Source organism: Xyrauchen texanus, chromosome 11 (assembly GCF_025860055.1).
Source record: "Xyrauchen texanus isolate HMW12.3.18 chromosome 11, RBS_HiC_50CHRs, whole genome shotgun sequence".
NCBI classification, from domain to species: domain Eukaryota; kingdom Metazoa; phylum Chordata; class Actinopteri; order Cypriniformes; family Catostomidae; genus Xyrauchen; species Xyrauchen texanus.
Genome location: NC_068286.1, coordinates 42825413 through 42843707, shown reverse-complemented (window position 1 = coordinate 42843707; position 18295 = coordinate 42825413). Strand labels below are relative to the sequence as shown.

Here is an 18295-nt window from a genome sequence, read left to right as displayed (position 1 = left end):
GGTAGTTGATGTAGGGTGAAGTTGGTAGTTAATTTTGAATGATGTTGATAGTAGATGTAGTGTGATTTTGGTAGTTGATTTTGGGTTATGATAGCAGGTGATGTAGGGTGATGTTGGTAGTTGATTTTGGGTTATGATGGTAGGTGATGTAGGGTGATGTTGGTAGTTGATGTAGGTTGATGTCGTTAGTTGTTGTAGGTTGTTGTTTGTAGTTGATGTAGGATTATGTAGGTAGTTTAGGGTGATTTTGGTAGAATATGCAGGGTGATTTTCAAAGTTTATGTAGGGTGATTTTGGTAGTTGATGTAGGTTGATCTTGGTAGATTATGTAGGGTGATTTTGGAAGTTTATGTAGGGTGAAGTTGGTAGTTGATATTGGATGATGTTGGTAGTTGATGTATACTGAAGAGTTCGCACTTCGTTATAAGATGACGGCATGTGTGAATGGTCACACACTTGGTTGAAAAGACTGTCTTAGCAAGGTATTAATGTAAACAGTTGGTTTGCCTTAAATGAATGTAAACAGATAAAACAAAGAATTGGATATGTGTCATCATATCTGTGCATTAGGCTTGACAGTGCAACAGCAACCTAATAGACCTGCCACCATCTTTTATGTTATTAATATTAATCTATCTTTTATGTCATTAATATGAATGAAAAAATAATAAAAACAAGATAAAGAGAGAACCACTTACTGCTTCAAGCTGGATAACTATAATAGCTTTAATATGTTCTCTACAATTGACAATGAATACAAAGCTAGGCCTAAATAAATACATTACAGCTAATTTTAATTACAGACCTGCTTATTATTCAAACTCCAACAACATTGAATCAAGGTTAGTGAGTCATATCAAATAATCATGAAGGGACTATGCCTGTTTAAGTTTATTTTTATGTTTGCTTTTTCCCAATGTCTGAATGTTTACTTAAATGCCTGATACTTCTGTTAGATAACCTAATAAACTTCAAGCACTTAATTTGTGGAAGATGCTTAATTTGTATCTTTGTTCTATTGTTTTTTATTTGTTTTATTGCCAGTAATTTTTGTCTGGGCTGAAAACTTGAAGTAATAATGACTTCATGGAGAAATATCTGAAAGCTTCATGCCATTGTTTTATTTTATTTTTTTAATATTTATATTAAACAAGTTTTGAAATGTAGTGTGTTCAATACCATTTTTTCTCCATAGTATTGAAATTAGTATTAAGAATCAAGGAATTTATCTAGTGTTGGTATCGACAACTGAAATTTTGGTAGCGTGTTTTCTGTTGGTGATGTTGATTCTGGTCTCCATTCTTTAAAGCTATTTGACCTATATTTCTCTCTTATTCTCAGAATCCACCTTGGAGGTTGGCAGCAGGATGGCACTTGGTGGTGGAGTAGGGGGCGGGGACAGTTCTCTGGGGGTGGTGCCAGAGGAGAGGAGAAAGAGGAGTGGGGCGGAGCTAAGAGAGTTATGGCAGAAAGCCATTCTTCAACAGATCTTACTGCTGCGGATGGAAAGAGAGAATCAGAAACTACAGGGTGAGACTTAAACAATGTAGTGAATATTGTCACTGTGAACACTGTCATTTAAACATACAATTGACCAATCACACAAATTCTAAAGATTATACCTGAGTCAATGAACAGAAGTTGGTTTGCCTTCTGGACAACACTTACAAAAATTTGTGTTTTTTCCAGTTGCACACACTTTCCCCCTCATTTTCCCAGTTAGCATTAATTTTTATGAGCACTGTATTAAATCATGCAATTTATTGGCTATAGATAAACCATGTATTAATAAATGACGCTTGTCCTAAATGTTTAGCTTTGGGGTAAGTGTGCCAGATGCTTTGGGGTAAGCTGTGCCAGTAACTGTACTATTAGTGGTAGTAAACTTTGTATTTGAATGCAGTAAATATTCTTATATTGGTCTTTCTTTTGATTTTTTATCAAGAAGTTTTAGATGTTTTTAAAAATGGGGGAAACAAATCTCATTATACCTCTGTTTTCTTGCAGCTTAAGTAAAAAGTGTCACTGCTTGCTTCCGTCTCCCCTAATCAAAAGTTCAATATAAAACATTTAACATTTATCGGTTCTTGCAAATTCAGAGTTTTTATTTGGTCATCTGCTTCTGTCAGATGGATGATCTGCCTGGCATACTTTCAGCTGCCATACACAAAAGTACATAAACATTTGCTATCACACGAACAGTTCTACACACCCAGGCGTAACCCTGCCCTGCTTTAGCTGGAAGTCCCTGCTGCAGGTTATAAGATTATCAGGACAAGTTGAAAAGGATTGCTGGAACAAATGCACTCTGATTTGGGCGTGCTCATGATTGGCAATGTAAAGCCCTGCCCTGCCATGCCCAGTCACGCTTCACAATCACAACACATAAAAAGAAAGAAGAGAAGCCTGGAAAGAAAGCAGCCAGACCTATTGAATAGGGTGTGGACCTATAGAAGTGGGTCAGTGTTGATGTGCAGGGAAGACTGTCTGCCTCACATCTAACATTTATATAACTAGTGGTTCAGTCGTTTTATATCACCAGTTTCCATTTTAATCACAAAATATTTACCACAAATTGTACTTTGTTTTATTGGAGACTTCTATGTCTGTCTCATTTATTTATTCATTTTTATACAGCCATGGCCAAAAGTATTGGCAGTGAAATAAATGTTGTGTTTCGCAAAGTTTTCTGCTTCAGTTGTTGTGGTGTTGATTCACATTGTTTCTAGATTATTGTGCAGAGTGATCAGATGCATTCTAAACCAGTTGAGAAGCCCCCTTCATCAGAGAAAATCGATAGTCCGGGGAAGAAAAGGTGAACACTACCATGAGTCCGGTGTCGTGCCAACAGTGAAGCATCCTGAGACCATCTGTGTGTAGGGTTGCTTTTCATCAAAGGGAGTGGGCTCTCTCACAATTCTGCCCAAAAACACTGCCATGAATAAAGAATGGTATCATAACGTCCTGCAAGAGCAACTTCTCCCAACGATCCCTGAGCAATTTGGAGATGATCCGTGCATTTTCCAGCATGATGGAGCACCATGTCACAAGGCAAGAGTGATAATGAAGTGGCTCGGGGATCATTACAATGCAATTTTGGATCCTTGGCCAGGCAACTCTCAATCCTCAAAAGGCGAGTGGACAAGCAGAAGCCCACAAATTGTGATCAGCACTAATAAGGCAATAATGGATCACCATCAGTCAGGATTTGGCCCAGAAGCTGATTTCCAGCATGCCAGAGCGAATTGCAGAAGTTATGAAGAACAAGGGTCAACACTGTAAATATTGACTCTTTGCATACATTGAATGTTTTTGCAAATGAAATCCTTTAAAACTTATGAAATACTTATCATTGTTTTCCAGTATACCATAGAAACATGTGAAAAATAATCTACAAATAGTGAAGCAGCAAACTTTGCAAAACATAAAATGTATGTCACTGCCAATACCTTTGGCCACGGCTGTAGGTTGGGTAAGGATGGGTGGAGTGTTTTATTCTTTTGTTCCTGAAATTTCCATCTTTCCTGTATCTCTTCCTTTGCACATAAAATGTGTTAAATTCCCTTAGACTTAATTTGAAAGAGGGCCCTAAACTGTACCTAGAGACCATAATTTCATTTAGCAGTGGATTTAAACTGGTTTTACTTTGAGACCCTGCTAAAAAAAAAAAAAAACCTGTATTTAATATAACAAAAAACAAATTTTCTTTTATCTATAAAATCTATAGTTTTGTTTAAGGGTAAAAAGTACAAGGGTATGGATTAATTGATAGTATTTTTTATTGGTGGCGTAGTGGCTAAAGCACAGGGCTGTTAATCAGAAGGTCACAGGTTCTAACCCCACGGCCACCACCATTGTGTCCTTGAGCAAGGCACTTAACTCCAGGTTGCTCCGGGGGGATTGTCCCTGTAATAAGTGCACTGTTAGTCGCTTTGGATAAAAGCGTCTGCCAAATGCATAAATGTAAATGTAAATGTTTGAAAAAATAGTAGTCTAAATACATTTAGAAACTTAAACTACAACTGCCACAGTTGCTGTTTCAGGGTTATCTGCTTTGTCTGATTTGACTTCCTCCATAGCGCTTTAATTTAGAACATTCTCACTAGAATTCAAATGGGCCACATCAGTTTTGTGATCTGTGCTGGGACATCGAGGGAACTCCATAGATACAGTAGGTTAGAGCAGAGCAGATCGTTTACGCAAGTGATTCTGTACTGGCTCGTGCTACATGCATTCAAAAACAAGGCTTCAAACCGCGAAAATATTGCATTGCAGATACAAAGCTTTTTTACAACTTATAAAAAGCTGAACGTGAGATTACAATTAAAATGGCCTTGGTGGCCTAAAATGTTGCATGGGCGGCATAGCTTCTGAAATTTTTCAATGGAGGGATAACCCTTGCATTGTTCATTCCCATCTGTTTGTGACCCTATCCGAACAGACCTGCGGCCCACCAGTTGAGAGACACTGTCATAGAAAGTTTGGGTACTCTTTAAACTTAGGTCAATAAGAACCACCCTAACATTGTGGCGGGGTCTTTTTTCTCAAAAATGTAAAAGTCTATTTGTTACTGTATCTTTCTTTTAAGCATAATTGTGAACTGCAGATATATAATTTCACTGCTATTGTTCTGATGTGCATGTGATAAATAAAAGCTTGATCTTAACTGCTTAGTACTGTATGAATGAGTTAATATGACCCATTTCAATAACATAATTAAAACTGATCATTTAAGACATTAAATTGCTCTATGTAGTATTGCAGGTACTTTTCAACAATGTAGCATGGTTTGCTACTGTACTTGCTTGTTGGTTGCAGGTGGTATTAACGGGAGGACATTCACATTCGAGAGAGCATTTGATTGGATGAAATTCTGTGTAGTGCAAGATCAGTCATTTTGGTCCATTTTCCTGAAAGATAGACTAAAAGACTAAAAATCCAGTTTTGATTTCAAAGGGTCTTTAACCTTTCGATGTGTGTGTGTTTGTGTGTAGCATCGGAGAGCGATCTCCAGTGCAGGCGACAAAAGCTGGACTATGACGAGATCACTCTGTGTCTAAAAGACGTCACTCTGGTTTGGGAAAGAATGCTCAGCACAACTGGGAGGTCTAAGGTCAAATTTGAGACGGAGGAGATTCGTAGAGCAGTAGGACAAGGTAGCTCACACACACACACACACGTAGATACGCAAGAATGTATGTGCTGCATGTTTGTGTAGGTGTTCCTGCAGCCTATTCACTGAATGTTTTGACTCCTGGATTAACTGAACTAAAACAACATGTAGAGAGAGAGGAGTATGTAATATGTTATTTTAGATAGTTAGGGTGGTATTGTGTGTGTGATATTTAGTAGCATTATATTTGCTTTCCCAAGAAAATGTGTGTTTTGTGTTGTTATTGTCTATGTAGAATATGTGTGTGCATATTCTCATGTTTGGAATTTATAGGTTGAGGTGCTTTCTCTATGATAATCAGTTTTTCATAGTGGTAGTTCTGCACAACATTTTTCTTAACGACAGGTAAGAACACACACACACACACACACACACACACACACACCTGTTCAAGTTTAGCGCAGCAGTGCTATTTACATGAAACGTTCATGTGCACTTACTGACCTGTGGAAAAGTTGCAAATCAACTTTTGTGAATCTGTATCTTTACCTACACATTGTCATATAAATATCCAGTCAGTGTCGGTGCTTCAGTGGTAGGAAACACACTAGTCATTTAGTCATACTAAAATGCGTAGACACACACTAGAGGTTAAATTCTAAACCTGATCTGTAAACAAGACCGTATGACCTGATCTAACCTGACCAGGTTACAGGTTCTTAGAAATGAATCTGACTTTCCAAAGCTACAAGCTTAGTGTGCGCATGCGTACTTTTGGAGAAAATATTGGCGGTAATTCCATTTTTCCTGGTTATTGGCCAATAATGTATCGGCCGCCAATACATTGTGCATCCCTAGTACACACCTTTAATGGCATGCTTATACAGTTGATCTTTGGGTATGGGGTGTGTATATGACATTTCTGTGCATTGTATGTGTGTGAGGGGAGAGGTTTGCAGGGATGCGTGTTATTGTTTTACGTCAGTCATCGCCAGTGTTGACTTTGTCCACTTGAAGTGATTTTATAGCCATCCATCTACATGTCAGATGAGGTCACAAGCATTCACTGTAAAAGCACTGAAACACGCTCACACACTATGCTGTTCTGCTCATGGCATGTAAACATTCAGTGCTCCAGAAAAGATCCGTCAGTGCAACAGTCTCTTTCTTACCTTCACTCTATTTTTTTTTCTCTGTCTTTTCAGGTGTTCCACGTCAGCATCGTGGAGAAATCTGGAAGTTTCTTTCAGAGCAGTATTTGCTGAGGCAGGAGGTGCCCACTGCCAAACCTCCTAATAATGACACTCCTTACAAAGAGCTTCTGAAACAGCTCACAACCCAACAACATGCCATCCTCATCGACTTGGGTTAGTAATACAAACACAACGGCTCTGCTCCAAAACCTAGTGAGCTGCCTTGCTGTCTACTACCTGCAGCCTTCTTAGGCAGCATCCTTACTGAAATGTAACCTCATAAGTGATGATTTGGGACACACTTCTTGGACAATAACTCTGTGCTCCACTCAAATAGTGCATCTCACATAAAGCACAGAAGCAAAATGGGAAAAAGCATTGCCTTACCATTTATGCGCTGAAACATTGCTTGGTGCAGAACAATCTAGAATAATATGAATCAATGCAATAGTCCCCTCTATGCAGACTGAACTGCTTCAGAACGTGAATCTTTGTGACACCTGCACTAAAAACACAGCGCAAAGAAAGAAACTTTGAAGTTTGAAGTTCTTTTTAACTAAACATGGTGTTTATAAAGTGGCGGTGCTGCTTGAGACGCTGAAGAATCCCGATGCAACTGTCAAAGACATTCGTCCAGCATGTGTTTACATAGGAAAACAATGGGAAAACAGAACATGTGTGAAAACGCATTCGGTGTGAATGGCCCCCAACTCGTCCGTTCATGCATATCTGAGTGCTAGCGCATGCTGACACCTGATGTCCTACTTGAAAAACTGACCCGAACCAAGCCTGTAACGCATCGGGTTCTGGTTGGGTAACAGACCTCTAATAAGCAAAACAATACACTGCACACACATATATTGAGGAAAATAGCCAATTTTTTATTTGATTGAATGCATTTTTATCCAGTTTTTTTCTGTATTGAATGAAATATAAAGAGGTGGGTGGTAAGGCACTACATTTACTCCATTACATTAACTTGAGTAAAAAGAGTAAGTTTAATTCTGGGTACTTTTAACTCTTTCTCAAGTAATTTTCTAATTAATTTTTGTTACTTTTACTTCGTTACAATGGGCAACGGTCCTTTCGTTACATTACTGGTTTTAATTAAATCCGTTTTTTAAAATGCGTAATTTATTGAGAGATTTTTTAATGAAATTTTTTCTACAGTGGAACTTTACAGTTGCACTTTGTATCGCAAGTCCAGTTCATCACTGCAGTAGCAAGTGCTAAAAAAAAACACTTTCTTTTGTCGTGCAATGCCTACATTTTACACTAAGACAAGTAGATATTTCAAGATTAGACTTGCTGCTCCAACTTAAGAAAACTCATTGTGGTGAGTTTGGCGATTGTGATAACGTGAGCTTGTCTGTGTTGTAGACTTGTGACGATATCATAATTTTCACACCGGTGCGGTGTTCACACTCAAACCAACTAACACCGGAATGACCGCTGGTTGGACTCTTAAGTGGCACTATGGGGTCATTTTTGTTAAGCAGTAGCCCACACAATAACGCAAGGCAGCTTGATTTCAGACTTGGAACTTTATTTTTTTATTTATTTTAACAAAAAATTCAAATGAAACTGAAAAAAATAAAGTACAATTAAAATGTGTTGAGTTTTTGAAAGAAGAATTTTCAACAGTTGTGAAGGGCAACATCTCTTTGGCAACGAACCTACTTCATCCGTGTATTCTCTCCATTATGGGCTACCGGTCAGGTATTTTGTTGTCCAGGCAAATACATAACTGTAGTGAGTAGGGCGGGGCCGAGCGGCATTTGGGCAGAATGAGGCCGGGAAGATAATTGGTTAATGAGGTCCTGTGGTGGGAGTATTTAAGGAGAGGAGACTGCGGCAGACGAGATAGAGATGCGCACGTGTGTGTGTGTGTGTTGACGTGCCAGTGTGTGTGTCGACGTGTCAGTGTGAAGCGACTGCTGAAAAGCAAGCCTTCTGTGTATATGGTTTCGCATTGCTGAAAAGCCGTGTGTTATGTGTGACACTTCGACACACACACACACACACACACACAGTCAGCTCTGTGTGTGTCTCTCTCTCTCGTCTGCCACTGTCTCCTCTCCTTAAATACTCCCACCGCCCCTCACTGGAACACGAGACCGGTGTGGCACACAGGTGGACCTCATTCACCACTTATTTTCCCGGCCTCACTCTGCCCAGACGCCGCTCGGCCCCACCCTGCTCACCACAACCACTTATTGTGGGTTGTTGCCGGTATAATGTTGGTGTTTTTTTGCCTTACATCCCAGGACCCAGTTTAACTGCTTCAGAAGGATAATGACTTAGAATGTGTGTGAATAAAGTTTTGTTTCCTCCTAGAGCTGGGCGATATGCAAGAAATATGATATAAGATAATTTTATAAAACATTTTAATCACAATATCCAATTACTTTGTCAACCCCCTGGCTTAGGGATTGGTGAATATTCTTGCTTGAGTGATTTTGCATTGAAAATGAATTTATTTAAAAATGCAAAACTTTTCTAAAGACATTTCTAAATTCAAATTGCACTTCAAACGAAACAAAAAAGCATTTAAAATAACGAAGTGGCCAAAACAAAAAATCATAAAACCACCTTTCCATTTACCGTCATGCAAGTATCTATCTATGACAACAGGCAGAAAATTACTACTACAAATTAAGATCTTAAGACTGTACACAGTGGCAACACTACTGTGTTGTAGTGATGGTCATTTTCAGGGTGATTCTGTAACTATGGACTCTTATTACCTCTTATTATATGTATACATGTTTATATCAGTGTTAAAATATCAGTGCCTACTGTGTAAATCACTATAAATCCAGGCTATCAAGGAGCCTTTTGAGGATCACTCTGGTAACTGCCTAGCAACCAGATGGGATCACCATAGGAACCGAGTAGCAAAACACTTATCTCTGCACCAGATCATCGTAGAAACTTGTGGGTTGGGTAACTGCCTAGCAACCAAATGCACAGCCTAGCCCAGCAAAGCAACATGCTAAAACATGTTGGCAATGCCTAGCTAAGTGCTAATACATGCTAGCTACATGCTAAAACATGTTAGCAATGCCTAGCTAAGCATTCTGTCTATTAATACATTTTCAGACTAGGCTTTTACAAGCCATCCTAAAGTTTGTCCACAAATTTTTCAATCTAGTTATTATTATTATAAAATTATTATTATTATTATTATGTAATACATGTTAAATGTGTATCATGTAATGGAATATTGGAGATTAAACACACATTGTTGCTGTATATATGAAAGTAACTAGTTACTCGCTACTTGAGTATTCTCTTAATTGGATACTTCTTACTTTTACTCAAGTAATTATTACCATTACCATTAATCATTACATTTACTTCTACTTGAGTCATTTTTTTTCAAGTGTACTTTTTCTTGAGGACAGTTGTTGGTTACTCTACCCACCTCTGCAAATATATCTTATTGACATTTCGCTCACCTTTGCCTGCTATATTGTATTCATTTATTTAAATCACAATGCATTATGGGATTGCCTTCTCTGTAAAAGATACATAGGATGGCAGCCATTTTGGCATGAACAAGGCATCTTAGAAGGCAGCATAAATATGCTGTCGACCTTTTGACAATAGATACGTTTTGGAACGTTTGATTTTGGAACTGCCTTTGCATCAGGAGCGGTGTGTATGATGCGTTAAAATGCTGTCTAGGTAGGCAGCTCGCTAGATTTTCAAACAGAGCAGTTGTTTTTTTTTTTTTTTGTCTTTAAAGAGTCCTCAATTACCAAGGTCTTTGTAGAATGTCTAGTGGAGTTTTTCTAGTTAACCGGATGCCACTGAGAAATCTCTTAAAGGAATAGTTCAACCAAAAATTCAGATTCTGTCATAATTTACTCACCCTCATATCAAAGGAGGTACAATTGATGTCAGAAATGTACACACACCTTAGCCAAGTACATTTAAACTCAGTTTTTCACTCTCCAGAATAATAGTGGAGAGAATTATATATTTCAGCTTTTATAGCGTTTTGGGTAGCCTTCCACAAGCTTCTCACAATACGTTGCTGAAAATTGGCCCATTCCTCCAGACAGAACTGGTGTAACTGAGTCAGGTTTGTAGGCCTCCTTGCTCGTACATGCTTTTCCAGTCCTGATTGAGGTCAGGGCTTTGTGGTGGCCACTCCAATACCTTGACTTTGTTGTCCTTATGTCATTTTGCCACAACTTTGGAGGTATGCTAAGGGTAATTGTCCATTTGGAAGACCCATTTGTGAACAAGCTTTAACTTCCTGGCTGATGTCTTGAGATGTTGCTTCAATATATCCACATAAATGTCTTTCCTCATGATGCCATCTATTTTGTGAAGTGCACCAGTCCCTCATGCAGCAAAGTATCCCCACAACATGATGCTGCCACCCCCATGCTTCATGGTTGGGATGGTGTTCTTCGGCTTGCTAGCTTTTTTCCTCCAAACATAACGATTCAATTCAATTCAAAGAAACAGTTACATTTTTGTTTCATTAGACCAGAGGACTTTTCTACAAAAAGATCTTTGTCCCCATGTGCACTTGCAAACGGTTTTGGGGCAGTGGCTTTTTCCTTGCTGTGCAGCCTTTCAGGTTATGTCAATATAGGACTCGTTTTACTGTGGATATAGATACTTGTCGATGTGTTTCCTCCAGTATCTTCACAAGGTCCTTTTCTTTTGTTCTGGGATTGATTTGTACTTTTCGCACCAAACAACATTCATCTCTAGGAGACAGAATACGTCTCCTTCCTGAGCGGTATGCGTGGTCCCATGGTGTTTATACTTGCGTACTATTGTTTGTACAGATGAATGTGGTACCTTTAGGTGTTTGGAAATTGGTCCCAAGGATGAACTAGACTTGTGGATGTCCACAATGGTTTTCTGAGGTCTTGGCTGATTTCTTTTGATTTTCCCATGATGTCAAGCAAAGAGGCAATGTGTTTGAAGGTAGGCCTTAAAATACACCCACAGGTACACCTCAAATTCAGTACACCTCCTATCAGAAGCTAATTGTCTAAAGGCTTGACATCATTTTCAGAAATGTTCCATGCTGCTTAAAGGCACAGTTAACTTGTGTAAGTGTATGTAAACTTCTGACCCACTGTAATTGTGATACAGTCAATTAAATGTGAAACAATCTGTCTGTAAACAATCGTTGGAAACATTTCTCTTGTCATGCACAAAGTAGAAACTAGTTACCAAGACTATTGTGTATATATATATATATATATATATATACACACATACATATATATATACATATACACACATATATATATATATATATATATATATATATATATATATATATATATATATATATATATATATATATATATATATATATATATATACACACACACATATATATCAAATATTCAGATAATTAAAATGCATTACGTTCTTGTGGCAGAAGAGTCAACGGAGGTGTTCACAAAAGTCTCCATTCTTAACAAAATCATCATTACCTCTTTTGCCATTACCATTGCTAGAATAAACTACTGAAGCTGAGATGGACAGATATGAAGACAGAGAGATTAACAGGGAAGCACAGACAAAGAAAGAGAGGTTTTGCATGCTCTCAGCTCAGTGACAGTGTAGAGAAAGGGAGATGGATGGCTTGACAACACAGGAAGACATCTAATCGTACAGGAATGTGTATGGTCTCCTGGAAGACGCCCACTCAGACAGTTACATGAACACTCTTTTATTCTATGCAATGCTGGGTATTCCTAAACACAAGTCCTTGCATAATCCTTGCATATTTTCATGCTCTAAACTAGAGGTCGAACAATAGATCGGTTATACCGATATATATATATATATATATATATATATATATATATATATATATATATATATATATATATATATAGCAGTGCCTATAGTTGCTATCGTTTATCGAGGAAAGTCAACCCAAGTAGTTGTCAATTTTTTGGATCATTTATTATACCATGTTGTAAATGCCTCTTTTTGTGTGGAATCAAAAACAGGCTGATTTCATGTGTGTCTCTTTAAATGCAAATGAGCTGCTTCTCCCCGCCCCCTTTCCGGAAGAGGGCTGTGCCTTTAAAGCTTGTGTTTCAGTTACTACAGAAACAACAAATCTGAACCTATATGACTGAGAGCGTAAATACCGGAGTTCAGGCAGGGCTGGACTGGGAAGAGAACTTGGCCCGGGATTTTACATAGCAACTGGCCAAAAAGTTGAGCGGGGGGTGTTCGCTGTCCTTTTCTGCATATCGCGGCACGTTTAAAATGTGGACACAAGCACACTTTTCAAGAAAAGCATTTCACAAATAAGAAGTTGATTAGGTTTCTGGGTTGAATTTTGTGAACTTAAAAGTAGAACTGATTCATACATCCACTAAGAATGACCTTGTGGCCAGTTGGTTAAAAGTAATTGCAATAATGGCAAGAAAATTTAAACGAGTTCTGAGAAAGGGTCTAGCATCATTTGTTTGTAGATGCCACTTGATTTCATACTGACCTGCATATTTCTTTCTAATGCAAGGCCATTTATTCATTTTTAAGTGTGACTGAAATGTACTTTTGGGCCACTGTATGACTGAACTTTTCCTTAATGAAAAACCAGAACCTGCCTTTGGCTGATGATGCAACCTATCAAATCTTTGTACTGTGGGCTGTTCTGTCCTTTGTTCTTTCTGTCACTTATTTTGTTCCACAATTGGCTGAAGTGAGAGTAACCTTTGAACATGTCTGAACAGTCATTGTCTAGAGGCAGGAGGAGGAGATGGAGCCAGGGGTGTCAGGGGAGAGGGGGCATATCTCTTTGCCAACATCATCAACAACAACAACAACAGCAGTAGCATTGTTTCATTCTTACTGCACTGAATAAAAACCATACTGACTGATTATTCCCCTTCCTCTCTCAGGACGTACGTTTCCCACTCATCCATATTTCAGCGCTCAGTTGGGGGCTGGTCAGCTGTCCCTGTATAACCTGCTGAAGGCATATTCTCTGCTGGACCCAGAGGTGGGCTACTGCCAGGGTCTGAGTTTTGTGGCTGGTGTGCTGTTGCTCCATATGAGTGAAGAAGATGCCTTCCACATGCTTAAGTTCCTCATGTATGACATGGGCCTGCGGAAACAGTACAGGCCTGATATGATCATACTGCAGGTAATGTTGACTTGGCAATGTACGTACTGAACAGTATGATATGTCAAAACAGATTTAAAGTTTAAATGTATATACACTCACAGTCTTTAGTCCTTTCAGTGTCCTCAAAATTGTTTTTATACTCTAAGTAAGGGAGGCCCCCATTCATGGTTGTTGCCATGTTGAGATCACATGAACATCCAAATTCTGCTCATTCTATCTCAGTAACCTCCCTATTATCAGACATTCGATAGTGAAAGAATTCTTATGGGCAAGGATGTAACCATATATTCAGGATTTTGTTAGCCTGTTAAAACATTCAGTTGCATTTTTATGCATTAACAAAATGAACATGATTCAATTTTAGCTTAATGGCATTTGATTAATTACACCAGTTAACAATGTAAAAAGTTCAACAATAAATCAGCATTTTTCAGATGTGACAAGAATTTTATCAGATACAGTACTGTGCAGAAGTCTTAGGCACATAAGATGTTTCACTAAAGCATTTGTCTTAAGATGGTTATTTATATCTCCAGCTTTAGTGTGTCAACAGGAAATATAAATGTTTGACTACCAAACATTACTTTTTGCAAATAGAAAAGATTAGAATAGAAGAACAGGGAGTCCTGCAACTTATGTCATGGCCCCCACAAAGCCCTCCACTGAACATCGTGACAGTCGGAGATAACATATAGAGACAGAAGCAATTTAGACAGCCTAAACAGATGAAGAACTGTTGCGAATTCTCCAAGACGCTTGGAACATCCCATCTGCCAACAACCAAGAAAAACTGTGTCCAGGTGTACCTAGGCGAATTGGTATTGTTTTAAAGGCAATGGTAGTCACACCGAATAATGATTTAGCTTTTTTGTGTTGACTGGACTTTGTATGATGTTAAGTGATAAATGAAAACTATTTATGTCATTATTTTTGAAGACATCCTCACTATGCATAAAACTTTTCCACAGTACTGTAACTGTAAGCAATTCTCAATGATGACACTGCCAGTAACTAACATGGTTCATTACCTCTGCAAAAACAAGCATGCGTAAGGTTCTTAGAAAATGAGAGATATTTTTTGTGTATAAATTTGAATTTAACGTTTGGTAGTGATCATAAGAGGATATGTGTTTATCCATAATAAATGGGTGGTTTATTTCTTTTTTCATTTATCTGTTTTATCTACTTTTTGCGCTAGCACTCGTAATGTAATGGTCCATCTTAACATAGGAAGTCAGGTTAACACAAATTGGTCAATTTAAAAATGACTATTGGACTATTTTACACTGTCATGTAAAATAAGCAAGCCTTCACAGTGACAGGAAATAAACAAACATAAATAAATAACAAATCAGAACTCTTGTGCCTACCTTAAAGAACACAGAAGGTGGACTTCTGAGTGAATAGCATGCTTGGGATGAAACATGAGAAGTGTGTATTGAAAATCAAGGTAAATAGCACCTGTGAGCAGAATATTTTTATTGAACGACATTCCCAATCAAGCTGTAATTTTGCAAATAATGTTAAAATATAATTTGTGTATTTGGGGTATGTAAAATGTTAGCTTTGAAATTAGCCTCAGCAAGAAAAAGGGTTCTGCTGTTTTATTAAAAAAAAAAAAAAACTGGAAAATGTCAGTTCCATCACAGAGTTACAGAATGTGATGAAAATGGTCATGACTTTCAGAACAAATGGCATACATCTCCTGTGATGCATGTACATTGTACACTGGTGGACATTTGTTGTTGCCAACATAAAAATATTAAAGTGATGTTTTTTAAGTCCACAGTGCTAAAAGTGCCTGAAGTTGAAAGAACACCTGTGTATAATGTTGTATTTACACCGTGTGTGTACTATTCTGGATATGTAATTAGACTATATACACTATTATTGTTGTTAAATATTATACTCTTGTTATGTACACACTATTTGCATTTTGTCTATTAACATATTCTAGACAGTATGCAAATAGTGCTGGTTAGTATTAAAACCAAGGTACAAAAAGTACCCCATATAAATATCTGCCACTAAGTGTAAATAGCATCTACCTTCCTTTACAACTTTTTTTATTCTAATGGCTGATGTTGTGAAAAACTGTCAGTTTTTACCTTTCTCTCCCTCTCAGATTCAGATGTATCAGCTGTCCCGTCTATTGCATGACTATCACAGGGAGCTTCACACTCATCTTGAGCTGTACGAAATCGGCCCCAGTCTCTACGCCGCACCCTGGTTCCTCACTGCCTTCGCCTCACACTTCCCACTGGGATTCGTGGCCCGAGTGTTCGGTGAATGCACACAGCATCAAGCACACTTCAGTACACACACTCATGATGCATACCTTACCAGTCCAAATAAATGGATCAAGTGCCCATTCTGGAGGAAAATGTGCATTTTCAAAAATAAAATATATATTTTCTTTGGTGATTTGGTCATGTCACTTAGGGCACCAAGTGAGACAGGATCACAACAATCCTTCTTATTTATATTCATTTGGCGCTGCTTTGTACCCAAGCTGCAGGGACAGTCCCTTTGGAGCAACCTGGTTTACATTTCATGCTTAAAGCGATAGTTCACCCAAAAATGAAAATTCTCTCATCATTTACTCGCCCTTATGCTACCCCAGATGTGTATGACTTTCTTTAATCTGCTGAACACAAATTAAGATTTGTAGAAGAATTTCTCAGCTCTTGTTGGTCCATACAATGCAAGTGAATGGGTGCCAAAATATTGAAGCTCCAAAAATCACATAAGTAATCTATACGACTCCAGTGGTTAATTCAATATCTTATGAAGTAATATTCTGTAAGGTCTGGGTGAGAAATAGATCACTTTCCCATTCTTCTTCTTTTGTTGTTGGTGATTCACATTCTTAAAGCATACTGCCCCTACTGGTCAGGGAGAAGAATTTCAAGCAAAAAATTACTTAAATATTGGTCTGTTTCTCACCTTCACCTATCATATCACCTCTGAAGTCATGGATTAAAACACTGGAGTCATATTAATTACTTTTATGCTGCCTTTATGTGCTTTTTGGGTCGTCACATTTTTGGCACACATTCTCTTGCATTGTATGGACCTACAGAGCTGATATATTCTTCTATAAATCATAATTTGTGTTCTGCAGAAGAAAGAAAGTCATACACATCTGGGATCATACACATCACATGAGGGTGAGTTAATAATGAGATAATTAAAAATATTTTTTTTTGGGTGAACTATCCCTTTAAGGGCACAGTGGTAGTACAGGAGTTCATGAATTGCCGCCTCTGGGCTTTAAACCTACAAACTTTTGGTTTTGGTCTCCTGTTCAGATTTTCGACCACTATGCCACACTTGCAACAGATCAGAGGCATCTTTTAATGAGCTAATTAAAACGAAAGCATGACGTGCTGTAAATATTTGAACTTTTGCCGAATGCTGATATTTTGAATGTGAAAAGGAGAATTCAATAGGACAATCAGATGCCACTGTATAGATAATGATGGATTGCCACTCTCTTAGTTTCCACGGAAGTGGTCATGAAGATGGCCTACATGTTTGGAATTCTTTTGTTGTCTGGAGGGATATTGTTGAACACATACACGCAAACACATACACAAAAGAATATTCTCTTTTTGTTGTTGCTTCTTTGTTTGTCTTTTTAGTTATGCAAGCTATTTTTCTTTTGTTGAATGGAAAAAAACATTTAGGTTTTTTTGAAGAAGGGACCCTCAGTTTAATTTATTTTTGGCAATCTCTTCTTCACCATGTATCATTTCAAAGGGCAAAGATCTCTACCTCTCCCTCTCTTTATCTTTATCAGCATATCCATCTCTCTATCTCCTTATGGGTACGCTGAATTTAATTATGCATGAGAATCACAATCACTGATGCCTAGCGACTGGCGCTAACTTTGTTTTGCTTAATCACAAACCCATGACGGTGTGTGTGTTGTGATTATAAGGTTGAATATCACTGACCTTGTGTGACACGCACACACATTTCTTTCCAAAAATAATCAGTTGTACTATCTCTTTTTATGCACACTGCCTTTAAACTCACACATGCACACTATATTCCGTTCACAGTTTTTCATAATCTTTACAGACACATAGATAAATAGACAAACACCAAGCCTCATCAAACCCCTATTGGGGATTTTCAGTTTCCCATCTGCTGGTCAATTTTCTGTCTATCTAAATGGGTGTGCAGTTGGGTGTAAAAGATACAATCATGCTCTTAACATAGATGATTTCCTTCACACAGATTAAGCCTGAATTCACCCTGTCAGGGAAAATTCATAACAATCAAAGACCAGAAATGATCTGCCTAAAGGGCCGATCACACAAGGCTTTGAGCACATGGATATTTTTTGGATAATGCAACGGACAAGGATATGATGTCACACAGGAGGGCTTTTGGTTTTAATTAATAACACTTCACAAATAATATTCAATAAAAAATATATTGTCTTCTCACATTCCAGCAACAATTACACGCAGCTTTGAAATCTTCTGTTATCTTCTATTGGTCACACGTCCTCTGGTCGTCCAGATTCGCAGTTCAGAGTTCACCAAGCTTGAACTTTGTTATGCAGCGTTGTATGGAATTTCATCACATGATCTTGCATTTCTGACCTCTGCCGTTCCTATGCGTTTGAATGGGAGTAAATGAAGTGTATTGTAACCGTGCCTTATATTGTTACTTCTGTTTACGAAAATGTTATAAGTAATAATATTTGTAAATATAAGTGGTAAACTAGTGTAGCCCCAGCATTTGGGAGGTAAGGGGAATGAAATAACTGAAATATTAAATAATATTGATTTTCCATTTTCTGTGCACAAAACTCTGCTCAACAAATATTATTTAAGAAGGGTGTAC

The 18295-nt window shown here is 37.9% G+C and overlaps 1 protein-coding gene across 1 annotated transcript in view; it reads left to right on the top strand.

The window, feature by feature from the left end:
* The window catches only part of LOC127651750 (TBC1 domain family member 1-like), a 91311-nt gene that overhangs the window by 66178 nt on the left and 6838 nt on the right, over positions 1 to 18295 (top strand). Inside the window, 5 exon segments of the mRNA XM_052137745.1 lie at positions 1342 to 1530; positions 4995 to 5156; positions 6319 to 6480; positions 13209 to 13453; positions 15561 to 15720. Coding sequence (XP_051993705.1) covers positions 1342 to 1530; positions 4995 to 5156; positions 6319 to 6480; positions 13209 to 13453; positions 15561 to 15720 — 918 coding nt within the window.